General features: G+C 58.8%; 1 protein-coding gene across 5 annotated transcripts; it reads right to left on the reverse strand.

Annotated features, from left to right (window-relative positions):
- On the reverse strand, nucleotides 1-26,884 carry LETM1 (leucine zipper and EF-hand containing transmembrane protein 1). 5 transcript variants are annotated; one of them, XM_065914069.1, is made up of 14 exons: nucleotides 26,618-26,884; nucleotides 22,702-22,762; nucleotides 17,569-17,980; nucleotides 16,248-16,391; nucleotides 15,590-15,727; nucleotides 14,707-14,910; nucleotides 10,494-10,613; nucleotides 9,834-9,965; nucleotides 9,420-9,578; nucleotides 8,957-9,091; nucleotides 5,675-5,809; nucleotides 3,951-4,141; nucleotides 2,818-2,956; nucleotides 1-2,101 (listed from the first exon to the last, which is right to left on the reverse strand). In XM_065914069.1, exons 1-14 carry the CDS (start codon nucleotides 26,694-26,696, stop codon nucleotides 1,952-1,954), a joined length of 2,199 nt encoding a protein of 732 aa, XP_065770141.1. In that variant the 5' UTR covers nucleotides 26,697-26,884; the 3' UTR covers nucleotides 1-1,951. The 5 variants fall into 5 exon arrangements, with proteins under 5 accessions (XP_065770141.1, XP_065770139.1, XP_065770140.1 ...); XM_065914067.1 differs by having other exon boundaries at nucleotides 8,957-9,088; nucleotides 14,620-14,910; XM_065914068.1 differs by having other exon boundaries at nucleotides 3,951-4,132; nucleotides 14,620-14,910.
- Between the last annotated feature and the right edge of the window lie 217 nt (nucleotides 26,885-27,101).

The raw sequence follows: 27,101 nt of genomic DNA on the forward strand, positions 1-27,101 counted from the left end.
TGTTACATGAACATGAGTTTGATATTTTAATAAAAAAAGCTATTTCTAGAAAAGGTGTTTACACACAGCCCAAGGAAGCAGCCCTCAGGCGAAGCTGGTCCTGGGCCGACTATGAGGGTCACTGCCTGGAGGTGAGGCTGCACAAATTACACAGTGTCCTCTGCTTTGAAAATCTGAATATTCCAAAGCGACTCTGGAAGCTACGTCAGTCTCCTGAATCCTTCATAACGGGGGTGTTCAGCTGGTGCAAAGCAGGAAGAATGCCATCGTGCTTCCAGTGGGCACGGTGTCATGACCCTGGGGACTCGAGCGCACTCCTGAGAAAGCTCAGGAAGGTGGGTGCAGGCCCCGGGCACCCAGCCGACAGCCAGCCAGCCCGACGCTGCATCACACCCCACGCTCAATCCCAGCACTGTTCACCTGTTACACCCACACCGGGGCATTCACCTCAGCTGTAATAAATAAAGTTCAGGACAATAAAAACAAGCGACTCCAAGGGGAAGCCGACAGCAGACAGGCCCGGGGTACAGATGCCAGAGTAGGGGCCCGCCGCGCTGGGGGGGGGGGGGGGGGCAGTGGGGAGGGGGCTGCCTGCTGCCTATGGCAGGCCCTGCGGGGAGGTCGGGGGCTTGAGAGCATGGGGGGGCCACCCCAGGCGCCCGGCAAAGGCGGCGAGATGAGGATGGAGCCGGAAAAGACTAGCCTCTCCTCAAGCATGCCGGCCACCACAAGGTTCACAAGCACACACATTTCTGCAGCGGAAAACTGGGCCACTAAACACGTGAGATAACTCATAAATACCAAGGAAGCCTCCAGAACATGCCCCCTTAAATAACTGAAATAAAAACCTTTAGCACCCACCGCCCCCTCACATGGGTGTCCACTGGAGGACTCAGAGCTACTCCTCTTGTCCAAGGTCCGTCAGCGGCTGAGCACCAGGTTGCAAATCATCTAGAAGCTGTCCTCTTCGCTCGCCCTGCCAGCCCCACCAGCCCCCCATCTCCTAGGACCCACGTCGGTTCCTTACAGAGCGCTCTGGTCGGCTCTGCCCAAGCTTCCAGAGGGAGAGCCAGACGGTGCTGGGCCACGGCCACCCGGCTCCCTGACCTGCGGCATGCACGTGGCCAGGGGCCTCAGGCAGACACAGACAGGCCCTCGAGCGCCCTCTGGGGTGAGACGCAATGAAATCCATCTGAACACCCAGGATGGGGGGTGAGGTGATGACATCCCAGTCTAGAAGCATGACCAATTCCTGCACAGGGGAGGCTTCATCTTCAAGGGCTTCATCAGCACCTCTCCCGGCGTAACTGATGCTCACTTTGCTCAGCTGGGCAGACTGGCGCACGAGGAAGCTCGGCGCTAGCTAGTTGGTTGAAGGATTAGGTGAGAATCCAAGGTCACTCAGGAAAGGACGTGGATGCCCACACGAGAGCATCAGACAAGGTTCCCGGGAGCCACAGAGATGGCAGGTGTGGTCTGCTCACTGGTTCACACCGACGCTCAGGAATCCAAGTCCGCGACACGCGAAACAGCTTCTCCAGGCTGAGGAGGCTGTGTCTGCCCGGTGCACCCCTGTGGGGGTCCTCTCCTCCGCGGCGGACGCCACCAGAGGGTGAGTGGGGAGGCCTGAGCGGCCTCAGGAGCCGGGGGGTGTGCAGGGCCACAACCCTCGCTGGCCGGCCGCCCTAGCCCGCCATGGCCGGGACCCCACAGCGCAGGACCCCTGCTGACCCAGAGAAGCCTCCCTGGATGGGCATGGGGGCTCCGAGCTGACTCAATCTTCATGGAATGATGAGTGTTAAAAATTACTTGATTATGAAGTTTCTGATTTATTCCAGATAAAATATTAGGTCTGTCACTAAGAATCATTTCAAAGCAATCAGCATCACGTCGGGACCACTGCGGCGGGAGGGGGCGCGTGGGGACCCACATGTCGGGGGCTGGGCCGGCCCTAGTTCTGCACCTCGGCCGCCTCCTTCTCTGCCTTCTCCTTGGCCTTCTCCTTCTCCTCCACCTTTTCCTCCTTCTCCAGCGTGGCCACGATCTCGGCCACCTGGCTGGTGGAGATGTGGATGTCCTCTTTGTCCACCAGCTCGATGACCTGTGCACAAGTGAGGGGACGTGGGGCTCAGGCGGCTCTGCTCCTCACGGCAGAGGCTCCCCTCAGAGCACAGCGGGCAGGCGGGACGCAGCGACTGGCCAGGCGGGCCCTCGGCACTTTCCCCCCAGGGGCTGGGGTCCTCCACCCACCCTGGCCTTCTGAGAACCAGACCCCCCACCCCAAGGAACCGACAGACTCCAGAGCCCAGCCTGGAGAGGGGCTCAGTGGGGGCAGGAAGCCCAAGGTCGCAGGCCTGGGCGGGGTGCCAGCTTGGCCTCCCGGGACCCAGGGCCACAGGCAGGGGGGCTGCACGGACCAGAGGCTGCAGGCACCAGCATGGTGAGGACGCTGGGCCGCGGCCGCTGGTGTTCTGGGTGAGAGTCCCAACTGGGTTGGGGACACAGAAGCCACAGAGACTCCAGAGCCACAGGCTTCTGACAAGGTGTAGCCCCAGCGCTGGGTGCCCGGTCCTCTCAGGCTTCAGGGCCCCCACGCCCACCAGCTGCCCCCAGGGATGCTAAGGGGCATACGGCTCCTCTCCAGGGCTGCACGCCCCAGGCACCGCAACGCTGTGCTTCCCAGACCCCGCCAGGGTCCTGCAGGGCTAGGAGAGGCCCCGTGCCCAGGCCTTACCGCCCTCTCCTTTCTCCACGTGGTATTCAGAGGGCGGGCGAGCCCGGCCTCTCGGGAGCGGGCGCAGGCGGCCCATGACCCACCTTGACGAGGTCGTCAATGTTGACCTTGCCATCCTTGTTGTCGTCCAGCGCCGAGGCCAGGCTCAGCAGCTTGCTCTCGGGAATGTGCTTGATCTGCTTCATGGCGCTGATGAGCTCAGAGATGCTGATCACAGTCTCCCTGGGGACACAGCCTGCATGTAGCACCTCACTCCCGCAGGCCCGTAGCCCAGACCTGAGCCAGCAGCCCTCCACCCAGGGCCCCCTCGCCTCATCAGCTGGGGACCCCCGGCCAGGGCGGACACAGGCAAAAGCCACCACTCCGGGAGGCTGCCCGTTGCGCACAGCCACCTGGCACGCCCGGCCTCTCCGGGGACGGGGGCTCCTTAGGCCCCACTGTGCCCGGGGCAGGGTGGGAGGGGCCGGGAGGGGACACTGGCCTCGTCTGGAGTTAGGGCCACTAACCCAGGAAGGCAGAGGCCCCCCCGCCCCCCGGAGACGTGGGCACTCGCGGCGCAGGGCCCGGCCCACAGGAGCGAGGAGTCAGCTGCTGCCGCCAAGAGGGCTTTCCTTCATCTGCAGCCCCTCACAGGACATCCCCCTGCCAGCTGCGCCCCTGGGACGCACGGTGCAGAGCTGGCCCCCACACAGGGCTCCTGACTGCAGGGGCTCAGGACGAGGGAGGCGGCGGGAGAAAGTGCAGTGGCCTCAGGACGCAGGCGCCAAGCAGGGCTGGGGCTGGAGGGAGGGAGGGAGAGGCCGGGGGCGCTGTGACCCATGGAGGCTCTGGAAGGACCAGCGACGGTGGCCTGAGAGGGCCAGGAGGGCGGATGCAGAGAGAGCAGTCAAGCTGCCAGAGGCCTTCCCGACGTGGCGACAGCACCACACTGTGCGTGTGCACCTGTGCCTGTGCATGTCTGCACGTGTGCATTGTGTCTGCACGTGTGCGTGTCTGCGCGCATGTGTGCACGCATGCAGTCTGCACGTGTGCACGTGTGACTGCGTGTGCACGCATGCAGTGTGCTAGGAAGACCTGGCTCAGGGCTGCTTCAGCGACAGCTTCATGGAGAAGCTACAGCTGCCAGATCAGAGGGAAGGGGTGGCTGGAAGGTACCCAGGTTGAAAACGGTGCCGAGTCAGAGGCCCCGGGCTGGAGTCCAGGGCGCCGCACTCACCCTGCAGGTGTGCCCTCAGCGGCAGGGCCCAGCTTGCCCGCCTTCTGGTCGGCTTCCAGCTGCGCCAGCAGGCTGTCCATCTGCCCGATCATTTGCTGCACCCGCTTGGTCAGCCTCTTGCTGGCTTTAGACTCTTCCACATACATTTCTTCGCCAGTCTTTGAAAGTTCCTTCTTGATTTCCTGTAAATCCTAATAAAATTATTTAGTTGTAAACAGATCGTCTTACGGCAAAAAGGAAACCTTAAGTTTACCTTTTTTAAGTAAATGGGTCAGTCCAGGAGAAGGAAATAGCAGCCCACTCCAGTATTCTTGCCTGGAGAATCCCATGGATGGAGGAGCCTGGTGGGCTACAGTCCACAGGGTCGCAAAGAGTCGGATACAACTGAGCGACTTCACTTTCACTTTCAACCCTCAGCTGAGAAGACTTTCAGCTCTTGTTTGCTATTGATTATTTTCTTGAGTTCTCAAAGACCTGTGACCATATTTTTTTTAAGTTGCCTGTTTTCTAATTGCATCACTTTACACACTGTTGTCTAATAATACGTGGTATTTAGAATGCCTACTTAATTATTTTGAGCAGCCATTGCCTGTATTTTCTTAGCACCTCCTTGGTTTTCTTACGTGAACTCATTTGACAGGGAAACGCAGCTTTGTTGTTTGCCCTCTCTGCATACTGGACCGTCTGAGTCAGTGTTCTAACTAATCCCTGATGGTCTCTGAGCTACTGCTCTACCAGACTCAGTAGTTATGTGCTTCAGGAATTTTTCGGTAGAATTGGTCCTATAAGACTCTTGGTGTTACCTTTGTTATATTAAAACCTGGTCCCTTCGCTGAGGCTCTTAATTTTTTTGAAAACTTGATGCTATTTCAGCTGAAAAAAACTGGCAAGGCTATTTAAAAAATTGAGGGAAGTCATTTAAGAAATTGAAAAGTAATCGCAAACAACATTGGGTAGTTGTGACTTTCAGTTCTGTATCAGTTGAATTTTTGTGCTCTTTTCCCTGTGTACATGGTGGTTCTATTTTTCTCCAATAAAACTTTTTATTTAAAAAATAAAAAAATAAAGTAAGTGGGTCAGTCCAGACTACATCACAGAAGTGGAAAGGCCTGGGCTGTGGTGGAGCAGATCCGCTTACTTCAGCCACAAAGCTGTCCACTCATTCCTGACCACCATGGAGGTCTGTTCTCGTCGTTGAAAACTCAAACATGGCTTTCGTATCAAAGGAAATCCGGACTCATTTCTGAACCCCGACTGTCTTCCTAATGGATAAAAGAATCAAGGAATGGGAGTGTCTGCTTTCCCTATGAGCAAGCGTCACTGGGAACAATGGGAGGTGACATGGGGATTCGAGGACCCGCACAATGAGGGGGTTGCCACGAGGAGGAGGACAAAATGGCAAATTAGTTTTACCAATCTCAAAAAGGAAAAAGAACTAGCATGTAAGAAAGAAGTCTCTTTGGGAAGTCACGAACAAACGTAAGATTTCATATACCCAGTGACCAGGCTGTTCATCTGATACCTTTATGTGTTTAGAAACTAAAAAGATACCTGCTCGTCACCTACAAGGGTGAATGGCCAGCATTCCAGGGGAAAGGGACCCACTGGAATGACTGGAGGAGCTACCAAGTGGGATTTCCTTAAAGTCAGTCTTCCCTCCAAAGGCCCCCGGGCCAGCGGGCCCTGGCCTGCTGCAGGCGTGGCGGGCGCTGAGCACGGCCCACCTGGCTGTAGTCCTGGACGTCCTCCTTTAGCAGCTCCAGCTCCTCCTTCTCCTTCGTCAGGGATTTCTTCTGCTCCTTCAGTTTCGAGCACGCATTGCTGAGTACATCAATTTCTTCTTGAGTTATTTCCTCTTCCTGGAAACAAAACAAACCAGCCAACCAAAAAACCTAAGTGAAAGGGAGTAACTGGGTTCGCCGGAAGGGCTGGCCCACTTTTCCGTCCGAGCTGTGTCCGTGTAGGCAGCGTGGTCGCGCCCGGTGCGCCCCCCACGCCTGAGGGCGCCTGCGCAGGTGTGTCTGGCAGACCCCCACGGAGCCACCACCACCCGACCGAGAAGCAGCATCACCCCAAAAGTTTCCTTCAATCAGGAACCCCCCACCCTGGGACTTCTGTCATGACACACTCATTGCTGGAATTCTGACAAACGGTGTCACACGGCTCGAGCTCCGTCACTCAGATTCGCCGTGACGGTGTGTTCCTTTAACCGCCACGTACAATTCCATCCACCAGTACGAGGACCTGCTCGTCGATCATCATGGCTATCCTTTGTTGTTGTTCAGTCGCTCAGTCGTGTCTGACTCTTTGTGACCCCATGGACTGCAGCACGCCAGGCCTCCCTGTCCATCATCAACTCCCGGAGCCTACTCAAACTCATGTCCATTGAGTCAGTGATGCCATCCAACCATCTCATCCTCTGTCATCCTCTTCTCCTCCCGCTTTCCATCTTTCCCAGCATCAGGGTCTTTTTTAATGAGTCTAGAAAACATGGCTGGTCCCTTGAATTTCCACATATGTTAATAAGCTTGTCAATGTCAACAACAAAGGATGCTGGGATTGTAGTGGTCTTGAATCCACAGATCAGCTAGGAAGAATTAACAGCCTACCAACATTAAGTCTTCATGTCTAGGAGTGCAGTGAAGCTCTCTACTTACTGCTTTAATTTACCTCAACAACAGTTTATAGCATCCTGTAGAGGTCTTCATGCCTATTTCCAAATTTACCCCAAGTAGTTTTCACTTTTGGGGTGTGATCTATCTGTGATATGTCTCTGAAAATTTCAACGTGGGTGTTCACCTCTAGCACTAAGAACTACAATGCACTCTCAGGCGCTCACGGCACCTGTGAACAGTCCACCGCCACGTGACTTCATCTTCTTCTCATCTAATCATCCTGGCTAGACCCTGCGGCCGACACGGAGCAGGCGGGGCGCGGACACCCCAGCCACCGGGGGTCCTCTGATTGGGGGCGCCCCTCACAGCCCTGTGGTCAGAAGGCTCACTCCCACGTTAGTTGAGAACAGGGCTCAGTTCAGCCCACTGCTTTCTGTACCTCTGCTGAGACGATCGCTCACGGTTTCGCTCTTGAGTCTGTTACTGTGCTTGTGACACTAATATTTCTGGATTCCTTAGACAAACCCCACCAGGTCATGATGCATTTTCTAACTATTTGTTCATGTTAATCCTTATTTATGAACATCTGTTAATTGTTTTGACTGCACTGGGTCTTCGCTACCCCGTGCAGGCCTGCTCTACTTGCAGTGGCTTCTCTTGGCGCAGAGCACAGGCCCGAGAGTGTGTCGGCTTCACGAGCGGCGGCTCGCGGGCTGAGCCTGTGGGACCCTCCCGGGCAGGCGGACTCTTGACCACTGACCGCCAGGGTAGCCAGTCACGCCGCACCGTCCTTCTTACAGAGCAGCCACACGGCACTTCCTGGAGTTCGCGGAGAATCGCACTCTGCTCAGGACAGACCCCTTCTGCGGCTGCCTCTGACTCCCCTGGTGCGGCCTCAGGAGGCGCTCATCTCAGGGTCCTCCTCCTCTTTAGCTTCCTGCCAAGAGGATGTGCGGCACAGGAAGGACTTCCCTCCGTGTGGACACAGCAGCACCGCTACCCCGAAGCCTTTCCCTGTGGTGAGGTTTTCAGCAACTTGGGTTCTCTGTCCCCGGAGACGGCCGACACCCCAAGACCCCTCTCCTGCAGACAGGAAGTGGCGCTGCCCTGCTCGCCGAGGTATCTTTCTCATAAGCCGAGGTTCTTTCTTTGAAGTTTTGTGTGCTTCCTACTAAGTCATCCTTGGCAGCCCTTAGTTCACACGCTCTCCTAAGAGTTGAAACGTCCCTCTCTGTCTCAGCCCTTGGTGCACTGGCAACGGGCCGCCTGTCTCTCCATGGAGACAGCCATCACCCCGACCCGAGTGCAGACTGAGGAGTCCTTCTACCAGGCTGCGCTCTGCGAGCCCGACCAGATCCCGCCTCTGCTCTGCTTCCCGCCTCAGCCCCAAGCTGCCTTCAGAATGACCCTGGCCCCTCGGTCTCTGACCCTTCCCGGTCTCCTTTGGAGCCGAGGTCAGCCCGGGCTCCCAGGAGCCTCTTTCCTCAAGGCTCACGTCGGTGACATAGAGTGCTGGTCTTCATCGGTCTCCCAGGCCATCACCAGGTGAAGCAGAGCCCACTGGGCATACCCCAGGCTATGCTAGCACACGTCCACCACTGCCCCCCGAAGCCATGCCTGCAGACACAGCTCAAGTCAGCAGGACCCCCACCTGACGCTTCATGCCTTCTCTTCTCACACGAATAGCCTTTCAGCACCCCGTGCCCATCGCAGGCCCTTCCCACCCACCGGCCTGGAGAGCTCACGTCCCCCCGCTCGTCCGAGGCCCTGCAGTGGGGCTTTCTCCTCCACCTCCAGAGACCCCACGCTGAGCCTCAGGGCTCCACCCTCAGACGGCACCCCCGGGCCCTCGGCACACCTCACGAAGCCCAGCCCCACCCAGGTGCTGACAAGTGTGACCTCACAGGGGCCCCCGCCCACGACTCGCTGGGAAGCCCCAGACATAACCGGCCGCCCTGCCTCCCCTCTCCGACTCCAGCCACCGAGGACACTGCCCCCGCCGTGAGCACGTCCCCTGCCCAGCGCCTTCAGAAGGCTCCTCCCGCCACGTCCCTGCGCCAAGCCCGCCCGGCGGCGGGGGTGCTGAGTGTGGGTCCAGGGCAGGACGGCGAGGCTGCCAGAAGGGAGCTGCCAGAAGGTACACAGCATGTCGGAAGGTGACAGCACAGCGAGCCTTCACAAGGACCGTACCCGTGTCCCTGCTGGGCGTCCTGCCCGAGGAGCACGGGCTGAGCCAAGGCTGGGCCGCCTCCCTTCCAGGCTCGCTCTCCACACCCCTCGACCGTCTACCGTCGCCCTCTGCAGCCAGGCTGCAGCCATCCGGGCCCCGCGTCCTTGGGAGCCACTGGCGTCTGGCGGCTGCACACCGCTCCCTCTGGCGCGCACCGTTACCTTCAAGCCTTCCAGGACGGGCGCGCTGTCCTTCAAGACCTCGGGAGGCAGGGTCACAGCAGGCTCTTCCGGCTGCAGCTCAGCCACCGGCCTCCCCGGGGCACCTTCGGCCACCACCTCGGGCTCCGCTTCCTTCTGAAACGCAAGGCCGCTGCCGGCTCAGCACCCCCCGCAGGACCACAGCCTTCTGGGGCGTCCACACTGGCAGACACGCCGCTGGCCAGAGGGCTGGCTCCATGAGGGTTGAGGTCTGTGGAACCTGGCCGGCCTGCAGCAAGCCCACTTCCGCAAGGCTCCCCCGCAGGACGCTCCAAGCTGGCGCTGTGAGGGCCGAGGCACGCTCACGCCGCTCCTCCTCCAGGCCCCAGCATCCACGGGGCCTCGATCCTCAGTTTCAGGGCCGTGGGCCCAGGCTGGCAGCACCCGCTTCACCCCCTGCCCACGCCCACGCCGCCCCACTCACTGCTGCCTGGGCCGCGGCCGCCTGGCTCTTCCTCTGCAGCTCCTTCTCGCGGTGCTCCTGCTGGATGGCCGCCTCCTCCTGCAGCGTGGCCTCCAGCTTCGCCTTGTTGTCCACCTGCTCGCCCTCCACCTCGGCCACCTTCACCTGGGCTTCCTTCGCCTTCAGGGAGGGGAGCCCGTGAGCGTGCCCTGACGCCGGGCAGCGTCCCCACCAGCGCAGCCCCGGGACCCAGCCAGTGTCTCCAGGCGTTGTCCCCTCCAGGCCTGCTTCCCAAGGAGAAGGACCCCAAAGGCCACCTTCCCACGTCCCGCAGGGCCCTCAGGGGAGGAAAGACAGACAAGAGAGAGTTGGGGGCATCTCCCCAAGAAGCGAGGGGCCCAACAGAGAGCAGCAGAGGGGTCCGGTCGCACGCACCACGATCTCCGGGAGGGTCTGCAGGGTGGACTTGAGCTGGTCGGCGGGTGACAGGGTCTCAGGAAGGTACATGGCCCGGGACAGGATGAGCAGCGATGTCGGGATCTCCTGGTGCAGGTGCAGCTCCAGCCACTGTGAGCGGGAGTTCAAGACCCAGGCTCATCTCTGGCCTGGCCGCCACAGGACCTGGCGGAACCCTCCCCGCTCTGGTTTGCGTCAGGGAGGGGAGCGGGGTGCAGGCTGGCAGCAACCATAGCAGTGCCTGAGTGGACCCCATCACCCGAGGGAGCCCTCCCAGAAACGCCTCAAGCCCTACATGGGGTCTGTCAGCCGCCACGCTCACACTTGAGTCCTGGGAGCGGCAGACGCCCTGTGGCGAGACCGCGGGCCTGGGGCGCGTGGAGCAGGACGCGCCGCCAGGCGCTGCTGAGAGCAGGGCCGGCAGCGGCTGGGCCGGCCTGGGGCCCGCTGGCCCACACCCCGGCCTCCGCGGAGGACACGCGGGACTCTCACAGGAAGCTGGCCTGGCCCTCAGGCATCCTCACAAGACCAGGCAGAGCAGCAGGAAAGACTCCAGCGGTGACCCAGAGCCCTGCCCAGGCGCACACAGGGCCTGCCCAGGGGCCTCCAGTAGGGGATGAAGGGCCCTGCCCCACGCACCTGCTTCAGCTGGTCCCGCAGGCGGTCTTCTGTGACACCCAGGGCCCGCATGCCTCGCGCCCGACACGCCGCCTGCAGCTCCTTGACGTTCAGGCTGTCCACGCCCTCCTCGGCGATCAGCTGTCAAAGGAAGAAGCCGGTGACCTCCAGAGGGCTCACACCCCGAGGGACGGTCTATGCTGTCTGCACACACACTAGTCTAAGCACGATTAGAACCTTCCCGACACACTCTGCCAAACACGAGGTAAACACCCCCCACCCACCCGAGGCGCCAGTTCCGAGTTTGCAGGGACCAGACCATCTGACAGAGGGCGGACCTCAGGGTCAAGGGCCGGGACCCACCGCGGGATGCAGGCCTTCCACCAGGCCCAGGCCCCGCGCTGCCTGAACCCCGCAGTCCTCCCGTCCCCCACACGGCCAGCGTCCTCTGTGTTCCCAGGACGGGAGAGGAAGGATGGGACTGGGGTGACTGCGCTCAAGATGCCTCCTGACCTTCCCTGTGCAGCCTGAGGCCGCAGTGACCGAGCGGGAAGCATGCAGGAGTGCCAGGGGCAGGGGGCACAGCACTGGGGTCTCGAGGAGCCTGTGCAGGGATGAGGGGACAGGAGGGAAGGAGGAAGGCCAACAGCGCCCCTGTCAGCCCGGGGACAGCCACGCGGGCCCCCGTCACACCTGACGGGTGGTTTCAGGGCATGGCCGGGAGGCGATGCCAAGCCGGGCCCACGAGGACCTCAAGAGGCCCCTTCAGACACAGTTGCCCCTGAACAAGAGTCTGCTCTGCCATCGGTTGTCTGCACGCTGCGGAAGCTTCTGGTTGGCCCTGGAGACCCAGGCAGCCCCTGTGTTGGTGAGCACACCACACCCACAATGGTCCTGCTCCCACCACTCGCCCAGGGCGGGACGTCTGGCCTGTCTCCAGCGCTGAGAGGTTATGAGATGTGGCGTGATGACTCCCCCCGCCCATCCTCTATCGCCCGTGGCCCCTCTGCGCCTCCCAGTGCATCGCCGCATCCTTCTTCAGGGGCTGCTTTGATGGCAGGATGCATTCAACTCATCACGAGGTGACCCGCAGGGGCCGCACCCCATCCTCCCCCGCTGGCTGAATTCGTCCGAACGCCACCGCTGGACACGGAGTCCATCTCTGCTTCCACCATCACACCTCACCTCACAAGGCCGACTCGCCAGCAGGAGCGAAAGCCTGTCGCCTGTCACACATAGTCGCTTCCGGATGCTCCGCCACAAGCTTGGTTTTCCTTCACCTGAGAACATCCTGATTTCTCCCTCATCCCAGTTTTTCTCTAAATTTTTAATTTAATTTTTATTTTTGCTAAATACAGGACTGAGTTGACAGTTTTTTTTTTTTCCAGCACACAAAGAAACACTTTTCAGTTCCTCCTGGCCTCCAGGCTTCTGGCGAGAAATGCACTCTCATTCAAACTATTTGTCCTGCAGTCTCTCTCATCAGTTTCAAAATTATTTCTTTGTCTTTCAAGTTTGTTCATCTGATTCTGTCTTCGTGTGGATTTCTATGAGTACAACCTGTCTGAGATTCACTTGGTTTCTTAAGTCTGTAGATTTATGTCTTTTACTGAATCTGGGAAATGGCCAGTGGTCAACACAACCCACTGTATCTGTCCACTCAGCGCTGGCGCCCACCAACTGCCTGTTCTCACTGAGGTCCTTCCTCCTGGTTCTCAGCACGAGGAGTGATTTCCAGAGCAGGCTGGACACTCCGGGTTTGGGGCTACGAGGTCCTGGCTCTCTCCTCTGTCCGAGCAGGTTCCCTCCTACAGCACTCTGGCGGGGGTGACACCCCACATTCACAGGCGTGTAACGGACAGTCTGGCATCTACTGATCCAAACTAACAGCCAAAGATGTTTACATCGCCCCTGTGGCCCTTCCTGGGTGTGCAAAAATCGTATTTCAAACTCTCCAACCACAAACCGGGACCTCTGTTTCACTTCCTGCTCTTTCAGTGGGCGTGGTCTCCAGCTGACCACGCCCACTGAACCAGGGATAAAGGCCGAGTCACGCTTCCGCCTCCCCTCATTTCCTGGTCTCAGTCTCCAGGAGCTGTGAGCAGGAGCTCCCTCCAACAATCCTGAGCTCTCCGTGACGTCACTCAGTTGTGGGCACGTTCTGGAACAGGTGGGATTGGCCTCCACTGAGGCTGGGGCAGAGGCTCTTCCGACTGCGGGACTGCATGGGTGGACTCTGGGCCCCCGTTAGCATGCTCGCTGGCTGGGAAGGGCAGGAGAGCCTCCTGACTGGCCCCTCCTGACACCACTCTAACGGGGGAGGGGGTGAGCCTCTTGGGCCTGAGGATGGGTGTGGAGGGTCCCCGGCAGGTCCCCACCACAGACGGGCAGCGGGGGACGAGCTGGCCTTGGCAGACATCACCGATGGGGTCCACGCTCAGCCCTGCTGCCCAGCACGGGGGGCAGGGTGGGGACACTTCCCAGGCGTCTGGCTGCAGCAACGCTCTCAGATGTCTTCTGTCTTGCAGGGTGACCTCCTTCCTGTGCTCAGAGGACGGGATTCTAAAGTCTGTCCTCATCAGTGCCTTCGGGCCTCTTCAGGCCCAAGACTGGGTCTCTTGAGGCACAGACCTCCGGTCAGTCCCGGGGTCTCAGGCGCCTCTTCCTGCTTCCCAGACGTCTTATGCAGGTCTTCACCTCACGTCAGGAGGAAAGCACGCCCCATCCACTGCTCAACTGCAGAGGTCTCGCTGCCCCCCATCTCCCGGGAGTCCCAGCACTGAGGTCAGGCCACCTGTTCAATGTCACACAACAGTGAGTGGCCAGGCCCTAACCAAGGCTGCCTGCCTTCAGACTGCCTGCTCCCAGGTGGGGCAGCCACACGGCAGGCTTTCCAAAGGCTTTCCACACCACGTCTCTTCATGCCTACGAAATGCGGTACTGATCTGCTTCCAGAGAGCAAGACAGACAATTTTACCTGAAAACGGGAATCTCAGAGGATGGATTTAAGAGTAATCAGATCAAGAGGAAGAGAGGATAGGTAACCTGATGTACTGGGGGGAGGGTGGTATTTAATGAGACAATGGAAACGCCAGAACCAGGAAACAGGAGCATAGACACACCACCTCGGGACGTTACTGTGAAACTGATAAATAGAAACAAAATCTGAGGTGCTGCAGAGAAAGATAGCCATCTTCAGAGAAGAGTAACAGGCCTGGTGGCTGACACAGACTCAGCAGCATCTTTAAACATGAAAAAGACCCACGAGCCCTGGGTCCTCTGCCCAGCAACACCCTGCAGGAGGGAGGCTAATACAGAGGGGACTTGTCAAGTGGAGGAAACGGCCTGGGTGGAAACAGGCAGGAAGGCCTGGGGTCCGGAGGAGAAACACGTGGTGGTGCACAGACACCAGCTCGGGCGCAGACATGCAGGCAATGCACGCAAGGGGGAGGGTAATGCAGCAGGGCCCCGCAGCCCCAGCACAGGTGTGGCGGGAAAAGCATCTACTCTGCTAGACTCCTGTGCTCAGGGAAGCCGGCTGTAAACTCTAGAGAAACAGCTCAGGTAATAAGTAAATAACAAGCTAATGGAGAGAGGACACAAGAGTAAATACCTAATTAATGCAAAGAAGGCAAGGAAAGAGATTAAGTGGAACATAAAACAGGCAGGAGGAACAGAGTATAAGCTAAATATGCCAGCTATGAGACAGGAGGTCGTCCTCGCAGGTCAGAACAACAGCAAGCACACTCAGCAGACGTAAGGACGGGAATCCTGTAAATAAAACAGCAGCAAGCTGGCCCAGCTCTCAGACACCAAACACCACAGAGTGAAGGCAGAAGGGGCACCGGGGAGGACGCGGGCGCCTTGAGCTCTCTTCCCAGGAGACGCACACTCGAGGCGCACTGCAGGCCGGCAAGGGGGCAACCAGGTCGTGGTCAGGACCTGCTTTTGACTTCCTGCCCTTTACTCGGGCGGCCCCAGTTCTAGGTCACTATTTTTATAGGATCTATCAAAGATCTGGGGTAAAATCTACGTTAAAAGGTTTTGATTAGAGTGCTCTTTAGGGAAGCACAAGATTAGTTAAAGTAACGGTTAATAAATTATGACATACCCGTATAATGGAACGCTAGGCCGCTGTAAAACCCACCTTCTCAGGGACTACTTCCCACCACAGAGATGGGCTGTCACGGCGGCTGAACCCGTGCGCCCCCAGCACAGCCCGACGCGCGCCCACCTTGTCGTCCGCCTTGATGGAGCGCAGCCTCATGGTGAGCTGGAAGCGCAGGAAGTTGTTGGTGCCGATGGACTGCAGCTCCAGCAGCTTGCACAGCGCCACCAGCTGCGGGCGCGTGAGGTTGTCCAGGGTCAGCTCGTCCTCAAACAGCTTGGAAAAACGCATGATTTCCTCGTTGCTGGGTCTCTCGCCCGTCTCTCGGATCTGCGGGAGCCATCGCAAGGGTCACTACTAGCAGGCTGTGTGTCCCTCGGCACCCCTACAGCGGGTGGGCTGTGTGCCCCCCAGTACCCCCACAATGCCCGGGCACAGGCCTTGAGTCAGGAAACAAAGCGGAAGGGCTGTCTACAGGCTCCCTCAGCTCTACGCTCAGAAACACGCACAGGGAGCGGCCCCTGGAACGCAGACCCGAGCGTCGGCCGGCCGGGCTCCTGCAAGCAGGGCATCATGCGGCATGCAGTCTCGTCCCTGGACCCCGCATGCTGTGCCAGCAGGCAGAGGCGGCTGGCAGGAAGGAGCCGGGGCCTCTCCACGTGGGGCAGGAGGCCCGCCTCCCTCCCCGAGGGTGGACATGGCCAGGGGGCAGTCTGCCCCTCCCCTCCAGCCCAGGCCCCACCTGTCACAAGTGTGGGCCCTCGGTTCCTCCCCCAGGGCTGCTGCAGTCTGGAGACCCAGACGAGGCTGGTGGACGGCAGTGCACATCCCCGGGACAGCGGTGTGGCCTCCATGGGCGCGGGGCGGGACCAGTTACATCCCTCCAGCCCTGGCCCTGAATCCCACCCTCACTGTGCACAGTGAAAGGGGGGAAAGGAGGCAGGGGCCCCAGCCTGTAACCAGCTCCAGGGACCACAGGCCAAGCCACAGGGACAGAGCATCACAGCACCTTCTGGAAGAACACGGAGAAGTCTTTGGTGGCACTCCCCTTGGCAGCCTTGTTCTTCAGGGCCATCTCCTCGATGGTGTCCTGAAGGAACTTGGCCAGCTCCAGCTTGACCCGCAGCTCCTTCTTCAGCCTCTCCTCCTGCGAGGTCAGAGAGGGCACTGCACCCCAGCCCCCAGCCGCCGGCGCCACGGTGCAGCCCCAGCAATGAGTGCACGTGCCCCCAGCCCAGCCTCCCAGACGCCTCCGAACAGCGCTTCCTCCACCAATGAGCTGTGTTCCCAAACTTTCTAGCTCATGACAGGAAATTCTGGGTGACACACCTGCCCCCCCACACCCCACCACAGAAGGGACCCACAAATTCCATAAATAGCCAGTCAGTAAAGCTCTTCAGACCCTGTGGGCCGAGCCACGGGAAACGTGAAGGCCATCACACAGTACCTACACAATGGGGCACGCGTGTCCCCAGAAGGCCTTACTGCCCGGGGGCGGGGCCGGTGTGGGCCTCAGTTGGCCAACCTTGCCGCGGACCCGTGTCATCCCCCGTAACAGGCCTCGGTCTGTGGCTTGGGGACACTGCTCTAGAGAAACTGTAACCTACGACACTTAAACAATGCAGCTTTGGAACTACTTCAAGCTGGGTCTGGAACGGGCCGGTCACCTTGCTGGACTGGGTCTCGAACGTGGACGGCAGCATGTTGGGGAAGAGCTTCACAGCGACGGGCAGCAGGAACTCCATGAAGGGCACCACCACAAAGACCAGGAAGGGCACGAGGCGGAAGAGGTCAGCGCAGATGCGGAGGAACTGGATGGGCAGAGGGCTGAGGGTGAGCGGGGAGCGCGCCTTCTCACAACGGCAGGAGAGCGGCGGTGGGCCCTCCCGGGGAGCGGACAGGGCTCCGCAGGCACCCCGGGGGCCAAACCATGCGGTGTCAGAAAAGCTGGGAGCGGGGGCTCCCCTGGCAGGCCAGTGGTTAGGACTCCTTGCTCCCACTGCAGGGGGCACAGGTCAGATCCCTGGCTGGGGCTCTGTCACCCATGCTGTGTGGAGTACGGCCAGAAGAGTTTAAAAACGGAAAAGAAAAGCCAGGTGGGAGCTAACTCTGCGAGAAGTGGCACCCGTCACTGGCAGCTGCTGCCCGCGGGCCGGCCCAGGGCTTCAGCAGTTGCCCCCTGGCCCGGCGGAGAGCTGGACAAGACCATGTCCTGAGGACCGGCCCTCAGCGAAGCCCCAAGGCGGGCTGCAGCCACACCTCGTGCTCCACACACTGGTAAAAATTGACTGCTTCTCTATTCTCTTAGTAAACAAATGGAAAGTGAAGTTTTAAAATTCCATTTACCTACAATAGACAAAATATGGAAGCAACCCAAATGTCCACAGATGGATGAATCAATTAACAAAACTGTGGTCTATCCACACGATGGAAGGTTATCCAGCCTTAAAAAGGAAGGAGATTCTGACACCTGTCACAACAAAGGTGAACCTCAAAGACAGTCTGCTCAGGGAAACAAGCCAGTCACAAAGGACAGACCCTCCGCGATTCCACTGATAGGAGGTCCCTAAGGAGTCAGATTAAGACAGGAAGTAGAATGGTGGGGCCAGAGGCTGGGGGCAAGAGGCGGGGAGCTGTTTTCTACCGGAGGCAGTGTCAGCTGAGGAAGAGATGAAGAGTTCTGGTGGTACCGACTTCACCAGTGTGAATGGACTTAATGTCACAGACTGTTTATTAAAAAATGGGTAAAAATAAATTTTAGGGTGCGTATTTTCCTACAAAGGAACATTCCATTTAAATATCATGAAAAAACATGGAACAACACACGACTGCAGAGGAGACCAGGAAAAGTCCCATTCGATCCCCAGTCCCCCCCTTATTGTCTGACACAGCCCCCCCTTATTCTCTGACACAGGTGGTCTTAGTGCCCTGCTGCCTGCAGCCCCCGATCGCGGGGTGCTTTGGGGGCGGTGCGGAGGCGCCCATTACCTGCCTGCGCTCGCGGCGGGTCAGGCTGTGGCCGTGCAGGATGCGCCAGAGCATGCGCGCGGCGATCTTGGTGTCGATCCAGAGCAGGCGGAAGCCGTGGTAGTAGTGCTTCAGCTCGTCCAGGACTCGCTGCCCCAGGGGCTTCCTCACCGCCGCCTGTGCGGGCGGGCTGTACACGGGGCCGCCTTCCTCCAGCTTCTTGTTCTTGTCCTTGAGGGACCGGAGGGACTTCTCCACCACGGAGTCATCGCCCAGCGGACGCGACGAGTGCCAGCAGCGCGCAGGGAGGAGCCTCGGCCCCGTGAGCACCGCGCACGCGTGCTTGGGCCTCAGCGTCCAGCAGCCCAGGGGGTCGCCGCGGAAGGAAAGGTATACGGGGTGGACGGGAGTGCAGCCGCCCAACGGAATAGGCCTTGGGGAGGGAGAAAAGAAGCGGTGAGGTGCCAGCCGCCTGCCGTGGCCGCCCAGTGGCCCGGTCACACCTCCCAGCCAACTGTCCGGCAGGACAGACAGACTCCCGGCCCCTTCCTGACAGGGAGCCACTCCCACCGTCAGAGGCGAAGGGGCTGCTCACAGAGGTCTTGCGGGAGGCCAGCGGGGCTGGCCGCTGCCCACAAGCCCAAAGGAGCAGGTCAGACACGACCAACCAGCAAAGGCTCAACCCGCAGAGCAGACGGACACGGACCCAGCCTCCGGGTGGGGCCCCCAGGCCGGTGCTTTCCCCTAATGGCGAGTTTCCACCAAGACCCACGGCTCCTGCACAAGTGCTGAAACTCACGGAGGATGTTCCAGTCAAGAACGGCCCGGACCTATGCGTCAGCTGACCACAGGCCTCCGTGCAGAAGGGCAGGCGCGCAGGGTAGAGCCCGCAGCCCAGGCCTCTCCTCCCGCACAGGCCCCCCCGGTCAGGCCCAGGCAGGGTGGGCTCCACCCGGGCTTCCCCGGGCCCCCGACCTGCAGGACCACCGTGTGCTCGCCCTCTCAAACCCGCACATTCGAACCGCCTCCCACTGGACCACCAGCTCCGGGAGGCCCAGCGAGGGGTGGGTGAGCTGCCTGCATGCCGCGGCACCCTCTCCACTGGCCCCACATCAGGCCTGCAGGGCGCCTGACCCTGTGGCAGCGAGAGCACCAGCGTGCTCCTCCCGCGCGGCCCAGCTGTGCCCTCGGGTCTGCCTGCAGATGGCCACGCGAGGAGGGCTGCTGGCTGCAGCCTGAGTTCCTGGAGCCTGTGCCGGGCACTCCCCAGCTCTCAGTGCCCATCCAGACCTAGCATGGCCCCAGGTCTGGGCACAACCAAGAGGTCCTCCTCCAGGGGCAGAAGGCCACTCAGAATCCATCGCTGAAACAGAATTTACTTCACAGTTCTCCTCCTGTGTTTCACACCTTTGTACCTCACCTGTCCCTTGGAGACCGCTCCCTCTCACACACAAGTCCACCCTGGGGTGGCCAGAGGCCACGCGACAGGGCTGTTTATTGTCAGCACACCCCAACTTCTTCCCACCTGTTCGGTCACCTCTGCACGCCTGGTCTGCTGCCAGCAGCGGGGCTCAAGGTCTGCGCAGCCTGGCCCAGGTCAAACTCTGGTTCTGCTGCTGACTGCCACGTGACCTGGGACAGGCAGCCTCCCTGCTGTGCAAGCCGCCCGTGGGGATGAACCTGAACAGCTCCTTGGGCACGCCTGGGGCTGAGACGCCGCCAGTCGGGGTGGAGGAAGCCCTGCCCTTACACGCGGGGGCACTGGATGGCCGCCTTGGCTCTGGCCAGCTAGGCAGGGACGGCTGCGGCCTCTCTTTTGTCCCAGGCCCTGGCTCTGCCTTAAAGGGCCAGGTCAGTCCTGTCCCACCGGTCCCGCAGCCCTGCCCTGTCCGAGTACCAGCGGCTGGAGAATGGCCTCGCCCACAGTGCCTGCACCCTCTGCCCTCCCAGCGGGCGGTGACCACGTCCACCCAGGAAGGCGCCTCACCTCCTGTCTTCACCAAGCTGAACTATCCACTTTTCCAACCCCATTACCGAGGAGGCAAGTGGCTTCCACGAGGTATGACGTCAGTGACAAGGGGCAGTCAGGAGGCAAGGACAGAGACCCAGGAAGGCAGACCCAGCAGAGCAGCGCAGGGCATATTGGGCGAGGGTTGTGAGGACCCAGGAATCCGGCTGCCTTCAGGCACGTTTGAGAGATTATCAACTGTCTAGTCAGGGCGATCTAGCTATTTTCAAAAAGTACAAATTACATAATTTATCATTTTAAAAATCTCCATCGAAACGAAACTAACGTGGGCACCACTATCTCTTGGCGGGCAGAGGGCGGCCCCCACCCTCCCCAGTCGCCAGAGCCCAGGCATCCGTGTCCTGGAAGCGCTGGCCGCTCAGCTGTGCGGGGCCAGGACCCCACCACTTACCCCAGGCCTCGCAGCCTTTCTTTTCCTTCTCTCTTTTGGGATAAACCATCTTCAGAGAGAGAGAGAGCGTGTGTGTGTGTGTGCACACCACGCTAGGTGAAAGCTGCATCTCAACAGGAAACACACATTGCTGCAGGAGGCCCTGCCCGTCTGCCCCAAGGACTTGGACCCAGGTCCACCTCAGCCCAGCACCTGCCCATACCTTCCGGAAGAGAAGTCAAGCAGGGCCGCCAGAGCGTCCCTGCGCCCAAGGCGCCCGCCGCAGGGACCCAACCAGCTCTCCACACAGGCACGACTCGACTCTGACGCCTGCCAACCCAGGGGTCAGCGTGCCAAGAGGGCGGCCCAGGGTCGGGCCAGGTGGATGCAAACCCTCCCTGTGCCCCGAAGTTCCTCAGGGCAAACAGGAGGGACGGCAGGATGGAGCAACAGGCACCGCAGCAACACATGACCCCGGAGGCGGCCCCAAAGCACAGGTGCCCGGGGACCCCCTCATCGCCCGCAGAACAATGCACGTCGGCTGGGACCGGGGAACCGCGGCCCACAACACCCACTGGAGCCTTGGAGGCCACAGGACAGCCTTGTGAGGGAGGGCGCTTTAACTTTCTAAATGCTGTGAACTTATACAACGCTAGATCGCTGTTTTCTGCTGTCATGATAATGCATGAGTGACTACAGCTCTCTGATAACAGACCTGGCCGCCGAGATTAAAAAAACTACAACAGAAGCAAATGCATTGGGAAGGAAAAGACAAAAAAAAAATCATTACAGTGCACTTGGCGATTAACTACCAGATGAGCTAAAAACAACTCACAGAGCTGTGTGAAGTGGCCACACAGGAGACCCTGAGTGAGTGACGTTCATGCCACCAACAATCACCGAGAAAGGCAACACAGAGGGAGCGCCTGGCACCTCCAAACGGAGCACCGCTGGGAGCCGTCTTAAAGGCAGTGCACTCTGCCTAAGCAAAGAACATGACACACTCTTTCCCCAAAGAGAGAAAGTCTTAATAAAGAAAACAACTTACCGTGAAAAGACTACAAAGTTAACATTCCCAAATGATGTTACAGATTTAATGACATTCCAGTTACAATCCCCCAAAGACCATTTCAGAACTGAACTCATTCAGAAGTTCATCTGGAAGGCTGTGGAGAACAGAGGTGCCAGCAGGGGTGGACCCTTCTTACTCAAGGGCGGCAGGCGCCAGCCCCACGAGTGCTGGGGTCGCTGCCCCGAGGCACCCGGGCTGGTCCAGACGGGTGAGGCCAGTCCACACACCTGTTCGGCAGTCACTACCTTAAAACCAACAACTTCACCCCAAAACCCGACAGCTGAGCCTGCAGGACGACACCCTGCACACAATCCCCAAGTCACCTCCCTGGGCCCCCAACCCCCAGAACGCCAGCCGCAGGCCACAGAGGTCACTGAGGACTCTGACAGCCGGAAGGGTGCACTTAGCGAGAGCAGAGAGGCTCGGCTGCTAATACCTCCACATCATAAAGAGACTGCATGGCGACAAAGTCTGGGGACTGTCAGGAGAGAAGCCTAATCAAATCAAAGCCCAGAGCTGGCTGGGAGCACCCTGGAAGCAAGAGGGGCCTGCGGGGAGGGGCTTTTGAAAACACTTCGTCGCGTCCCCGTCACACACTGCACACGCACCCCTGCCCCTCCACGAAGGAGCCGCTCTCGGGCAGAGAGGCTGGGCGAGTTCCTCATTCCAGCACTTGATGTTAGAACAAAAAAACTGAAAATACGCTTACACACACTTTTGCCTTAACAGCCAAGCGCGTAACTTGTGCAGTCTTTGTTTTAGGGGATTGAATCGGTCACAGGAAGCACCCTCCCGGAGTTTCAGAGCCAAGAGGAGGAGACAAATCAGCGAAAGAAGCCAAAGCACTCCCAGCTCCGGGGACAAGGGGTCATAAGGGGCTGGACACTCTCATACAAGAAGGATCGTGGGTGTCCACTCCAGGCACCAGGGCAGGTGGACATGGACGCCCCACCACATAGGTGAGGATCAGGAGACCAAGCCTGGGGTGCGGACGGGGGTGATGGCAGACAGGGAGAGCGCAGCAGCCCCACAGGAAACACATCTGTGGGTGACGGCAAACAGGGAAGCCCTCCCGCCTCTCAGCAGTACCACTGACCTCCCACAACACTCCAGATCCATCCCCAGAACCAGTAGGGAAAGCCCCAAGATCAATCCATAGGGTCCTCTGGGAAGGACCGAGCATGGTGTGGGGGAGGGTCTGTGGGCGTTCACACGAGAAGGCCCTGGAACAGCAGCTGCATGAGGATGGAAGAGACTCAGCAACTGTGCAGACTGCAGACACCGCTGCAGGTTTAGAACAGAAATACAAGGGACTTCCTGTGGTCCAAGGGCTAAGGCTCCACGCTCCCCATGCAGGGGTCCTGGGTTCGATCCTTGTCGGGAATTAAATCCCACATGCCACAACTAAGACTCAGCACAGCCTAATAAATTAATTAAAAAAAAAAAAAAAGACCAGAATAATACACCAAAAAGGCTAATAATACCTGTAACAGGTCCTGGGATTATGAGTGTTTATTTCCCAAATATTCAGTAAAATATGTGGTTACATACGTCAAGATGAAAAAATACCGGTTTAAGAGAACAAAGTAGGATATACCACCCACACAAGCCAAGAATCACATCACCTGAGCACTTTCAAGCCCCCATGTTTAAACAGGCAGAAAGTGACATTCATTTACTCACACGTAGCTCATCAACCCCACAGCGCTGGCACCACTAAGGCAGGTCGGATCCCCAACAGGACCTGTGACGAAAATAGAAAAAACAAAGTCAGTTTCAAACAGTGGCTTTATGCAGGCATCTCTTCCTTCTGTGGAGCAAGTTTCTGGAAGTCCACTCTGACTGTTGTGTGGTGAGGGCTCTGCCCCAGGTGGAATGTAGTGTCTTGGTAGCATCCCTGGCTGAACACACCCTAACTTGGGGACCAGACTCTGGTGGCCATGGGCCCAGGGAGCCCGGGTCGTCAGGTCTCCCCAGGTGGGACCACCCCGACTCACTCCAGCTGCCTCTGGTTGAAGAGGCAGGGCACACATGACCCTTAACAGGCAGACAGCTGCACAGAGCAAGCAAGGTCAGGTCAGGTCAGTTGCTCAGTCATGTCTGACTCTGCAACACCATGGACTGCAGCATGCCAGGCTTCCCTGTCCATCACCAACTCCCGGAGTTTACTCAAACTCATGTCCATCAAGCCAGTGATGGTATTCAACCATCTCATCCTCTGTCGTCCCCTTCTCCTCCCACCTTCAATCTTTCCCAGCGTCAAAGTCTTTGCCAATGAGTCAGCTCTTCGCATCAAGTGGCCAAAGTATTGGAGTTTCAACTTCAGAATCAGTCCTTCCAGTGAATATTCAGGACTGATCTCCTTTAGGATAGACTGGTTGGATCTCCTTGCAGTCCAAGGGACTCTCAAGAGTCTTCTCCAACACCACGGTTCAAAAGCATCAATTTTTCAGTACTCAGCTTTCTTTATAGTTCAACTCTCACATCCATACATGGCTACTGGAATAACCATAGCTTTGACTAGATGGCAAGGGCCCCATCCAAATGACCCAATACCCTCCATGCCCATGTGAAGGGTAGGGGTTACGAGAATGACCAGGAAAACCAAAACCAAGAGTAAACCATTTCCTGGATATACCATGTTGATGAGCGCACAGCACATTTTTAAGATTCTGATAAACTTCTAACACTTTCTCTAACTCTAGTTCCCAAGCCCTCACTCCAGCCAAGGTGGACCCATCTACCTTGTCTCCCAAACAGCAGCCTCCCCACAACCTTGCAACAACCAGACCAGCTGCCACAGCACCCAGCGCCCCCTGGCCTGCCCCCTGCCGACCCTGCCAGCCCCTTCCCCTGCTCTCCCCACTCGGAAGCCTTCCCAGTAATCTCAGACTGGGCTCCAGGCTCTGCAGGGGGTTGCCGGGCCACTCCGTCCTCCTGAGGGCCCTTCTGTGGTTTCTTTCCCAACACCCACCCTCCACCTCTCACCCCCACTGGGTGTCCTACGACTCAGTTCTGCTCTAACTCCCCAGAGGGCGTGCAGACCCACAGGTGAAGGGCTTGGTTCCACAAGACTGTCACCACTTCAAATGCCAGTTGCAAGTGGGGTCTGCAGGCTCCCCACACTTCTGCCAACTATAAATTTGAGAGTTCCGATGACCACCTCAGTTTTGATAATTTGCTAGAATGCCCCCCAGAACCCAAGAAAGTACTCAAGCCAATACCGTGGTTTTATTATAAAGGATACAGATGGACAACCAGATGGAAAGGGATACAGTGTGAGATCTGGGAGAGTCCTTGGGTACAGCAGCTCTCGTCCCCTCTGCCTGGCAGGCACCCCCCAGCCCTAAAGCTCCCCAAGCCTCCCATCCCCAGTCCCTATCCTAAGGGCCTAGGGATTATCAATTACACCCTTGGTCAATAGCAACTGAATTCCATCTCCAGACCCCTCCCCTCCTTGTGGGTCTGGAAGGTCCCACACTCTAATCACAAGTGCATAGCTAGTGCAAACTCTGGTATGTGGGAAAGCGGCTCATTATGAATAGCAAAAGATATGCTTATCATTCAAGAAATTCCTAGGGTTTTGGGGGCTCTGCCAGGAACCCAGGATGAGAAAAAGAAACCAAACTCATTTCTTCCTATCCCACACCTTTAGTCACCTGGCTTCCAGGAACCACGTTCTCTGGGTTCTCCCTGCTAAGTTCCAAGAGGATCCTCCCCAGGCACTCCGTACCTGAACACACATGGGTACATGAGGCCTTCAGGTCTGACGGGCACCTCACATGCAATGGTCCAAGAACTCCTGGATTCCCAGCCCGTTCCCTTGTTTCAATAATGGCGGGAGGCCAGGCCTTCTGTCTCACACCCAGTCCTTGGCAAATCAGGTCAGCCCACCTCTGCAAGTCCCAGCCAACTCCCAAGTCCATGCCACACACAACAACTTCCTCCCAAAGAGCACAGTGTGCAAAAGGGCAGGAAGTAACTCTACGGTAGACACCACCTCAGCCCGCTGATCAAGGTCAGCAGGCCATGGTAAGTCCTGCTGCAGGAGGCACCATAGATGGAAGGGATGAGGACACACTTCACCTCCGGGATCTTCCTCCCCAAAACCCTGAACCTGTCTAAACATGAGGAAAACATCAGACAAATCCCAACAGGTGACGTCCTACAATATGCCTGACCAGACCTCCTCAAAACTGTCAAGGAAAATCTGGGGAACCATTACAGTCAAGATACCAAAAAGAAATTGTGACTAAATGTAATGGGGTGTCCTGGATGGGGTCCTGGAACAAAAATAAAGGACATCAGAATAAACTATGTGCAGAATAAGGGAAACCTGAATACTTTATGCACTATGTAATACTGTGGGTTTACTAATTATGACAAGACCCAAACTGATGTAAGATGTTAATAATGGAGAAAATGTGCTCCAGAAACAGGCTGCCTCCAGCTCAGCTGGGAGCATCATTTCAAGGGTTCTGGGACTGGCTCCTTACAGTCCAGCCCTGGGTCCTGACCACCTCTCAGCCCCTTCATGTCTTAGTTACTATGGGAAACACTTGTGTTCCCGGAATGATTCAAGCACAAAACAAATTCAGCTAACTTCTAAACTGTAAACATGCTACAGAAATGTGCGTGGTCAAAGTATCTTTACCACCATCCTTAAGAAGCAAGAAAGGAGAGAGAGAGAGAGCCCTGAGAACAGAGGAGACGACTACAGGCTGGACTGGGCAGTCAGACTGTGGGTTCACAGACGAGTGCTCGCTGAGGCTCCACGCCCTTCTCCTGGCTCCAAAGGTCTAAGCAGCTGATCAGCCATCAGTGTCAAAAATGACAAGAACCATGTTTTCTAGGATGCCTTTACAAAGGGTAAATACCTTGAAACAGATAATTTTACTTGAGAATCTCAATCTCACTGGACAAAATAATAAGCAACAAATTGAGAAAGGATAATATAAAGAGACACGGAGAGCTGGTCAGTGCAGGCGCCCTCCATGTGGGCTCCCGAGAGCCCGGCCTCAGGTGCGGTCTCTGGGTCCCAGGTAGCGTCTCTGAGGCTCCAGGGACAACGAGACCTGCCTGAGGCCATAGAAAAAGGCCCTGGGACCCTGCACGACGCCCATGTGGAACGCCATAAGGGTATCGATCCCACGGACGTCCCGCAGGACGGGTACAAGTGCCCACCGTGCCCCCCGCCGTCTCTGCAGCCCCGAACGCGGCCCGAGGGCAAGACTGTGTTCGCGAGTGGGCGCCAGGTCCGCTGGGTTCGACCATGAGCGGGGAGCGCCGACACCGCCCCAGGCTGGCTGGCAGCGTGCTCTCTTCAAAACTTTCCCGACGCAGCGGCCGGTGGCCGGGCGACTAAGGTCACGGCGCGAATGAGTCACGGGCCCGCTCCCGCCCGCACCCACGACCCGGGCGCTCCCCACCCCCGGGGCGAACGGCCGGCCGGGGCAGGTCCCCCCAGACGGGACCCCGGTTCTGGGCTGGGTCCGAGAGCCGTGACCCGCCCCGTCTGAGGGGGCGGCCGGTCCCGCGGCCCGCCCATCCCGGCCCCCGGCCCGGGCCCCGCGCCGTCTGTCGATCGCCGGCCCCTTACCCCTCGGCGCGGCGGCGCGGGGCGGCGGGAGGCGAGCGGGCCCGCGGCCGCGACAACTCCTCAGTAAGATGGACGCCATGTGCCCGTCGCGCCGGCCGCCCGGCCTCCTCCTGCTGCGGTAGCGGCGGCGGCTCCTCGCCGGCCAGCGGCGCCTCGGCCCGCCTGCGGACGGTTGAGGGCGGCGGTTGGTGGCAGGCAGCGGGCGCTCAGCTCAAGGACCCGGCGCCGGCAGCAGCCATATCCCGGCATCGACGTCCGGCGGCGCGGGGCGGGGCGGCCGGGTCGCCGCTCCCATTGGGCCCCCCGGGCGCACGGCGCAGGCCAGCTGAGGGGCGGGCCCGTGCGGCCGCGGACTGCTGGTCCCGGCGTGCCCCGCGGCCGGCGCCGACTGCCCGTCCCGGCGTGCCCCGCGGCCGGCTGCCCCGGCGGCGCGCTGCATTCTGGGTTGGCCGCTCAGCCTCGCGCGCTGGTTGACCGCGGCGCA

The sequence above is a fragment of the Muntiacus reevesi genome, chromosome 22, assembly GCF_963930625.1.
Source record: "Muntiacus reevesi chromosome 22, mMunRee1.1, whole genome shotgun sequence".
Lineage (NCBI taxonomy): Eukaryota > Metazoa > Chordata > Mammalia > Artiodactyla > Cervidae > Muntiacus > Muntiacus reevesi.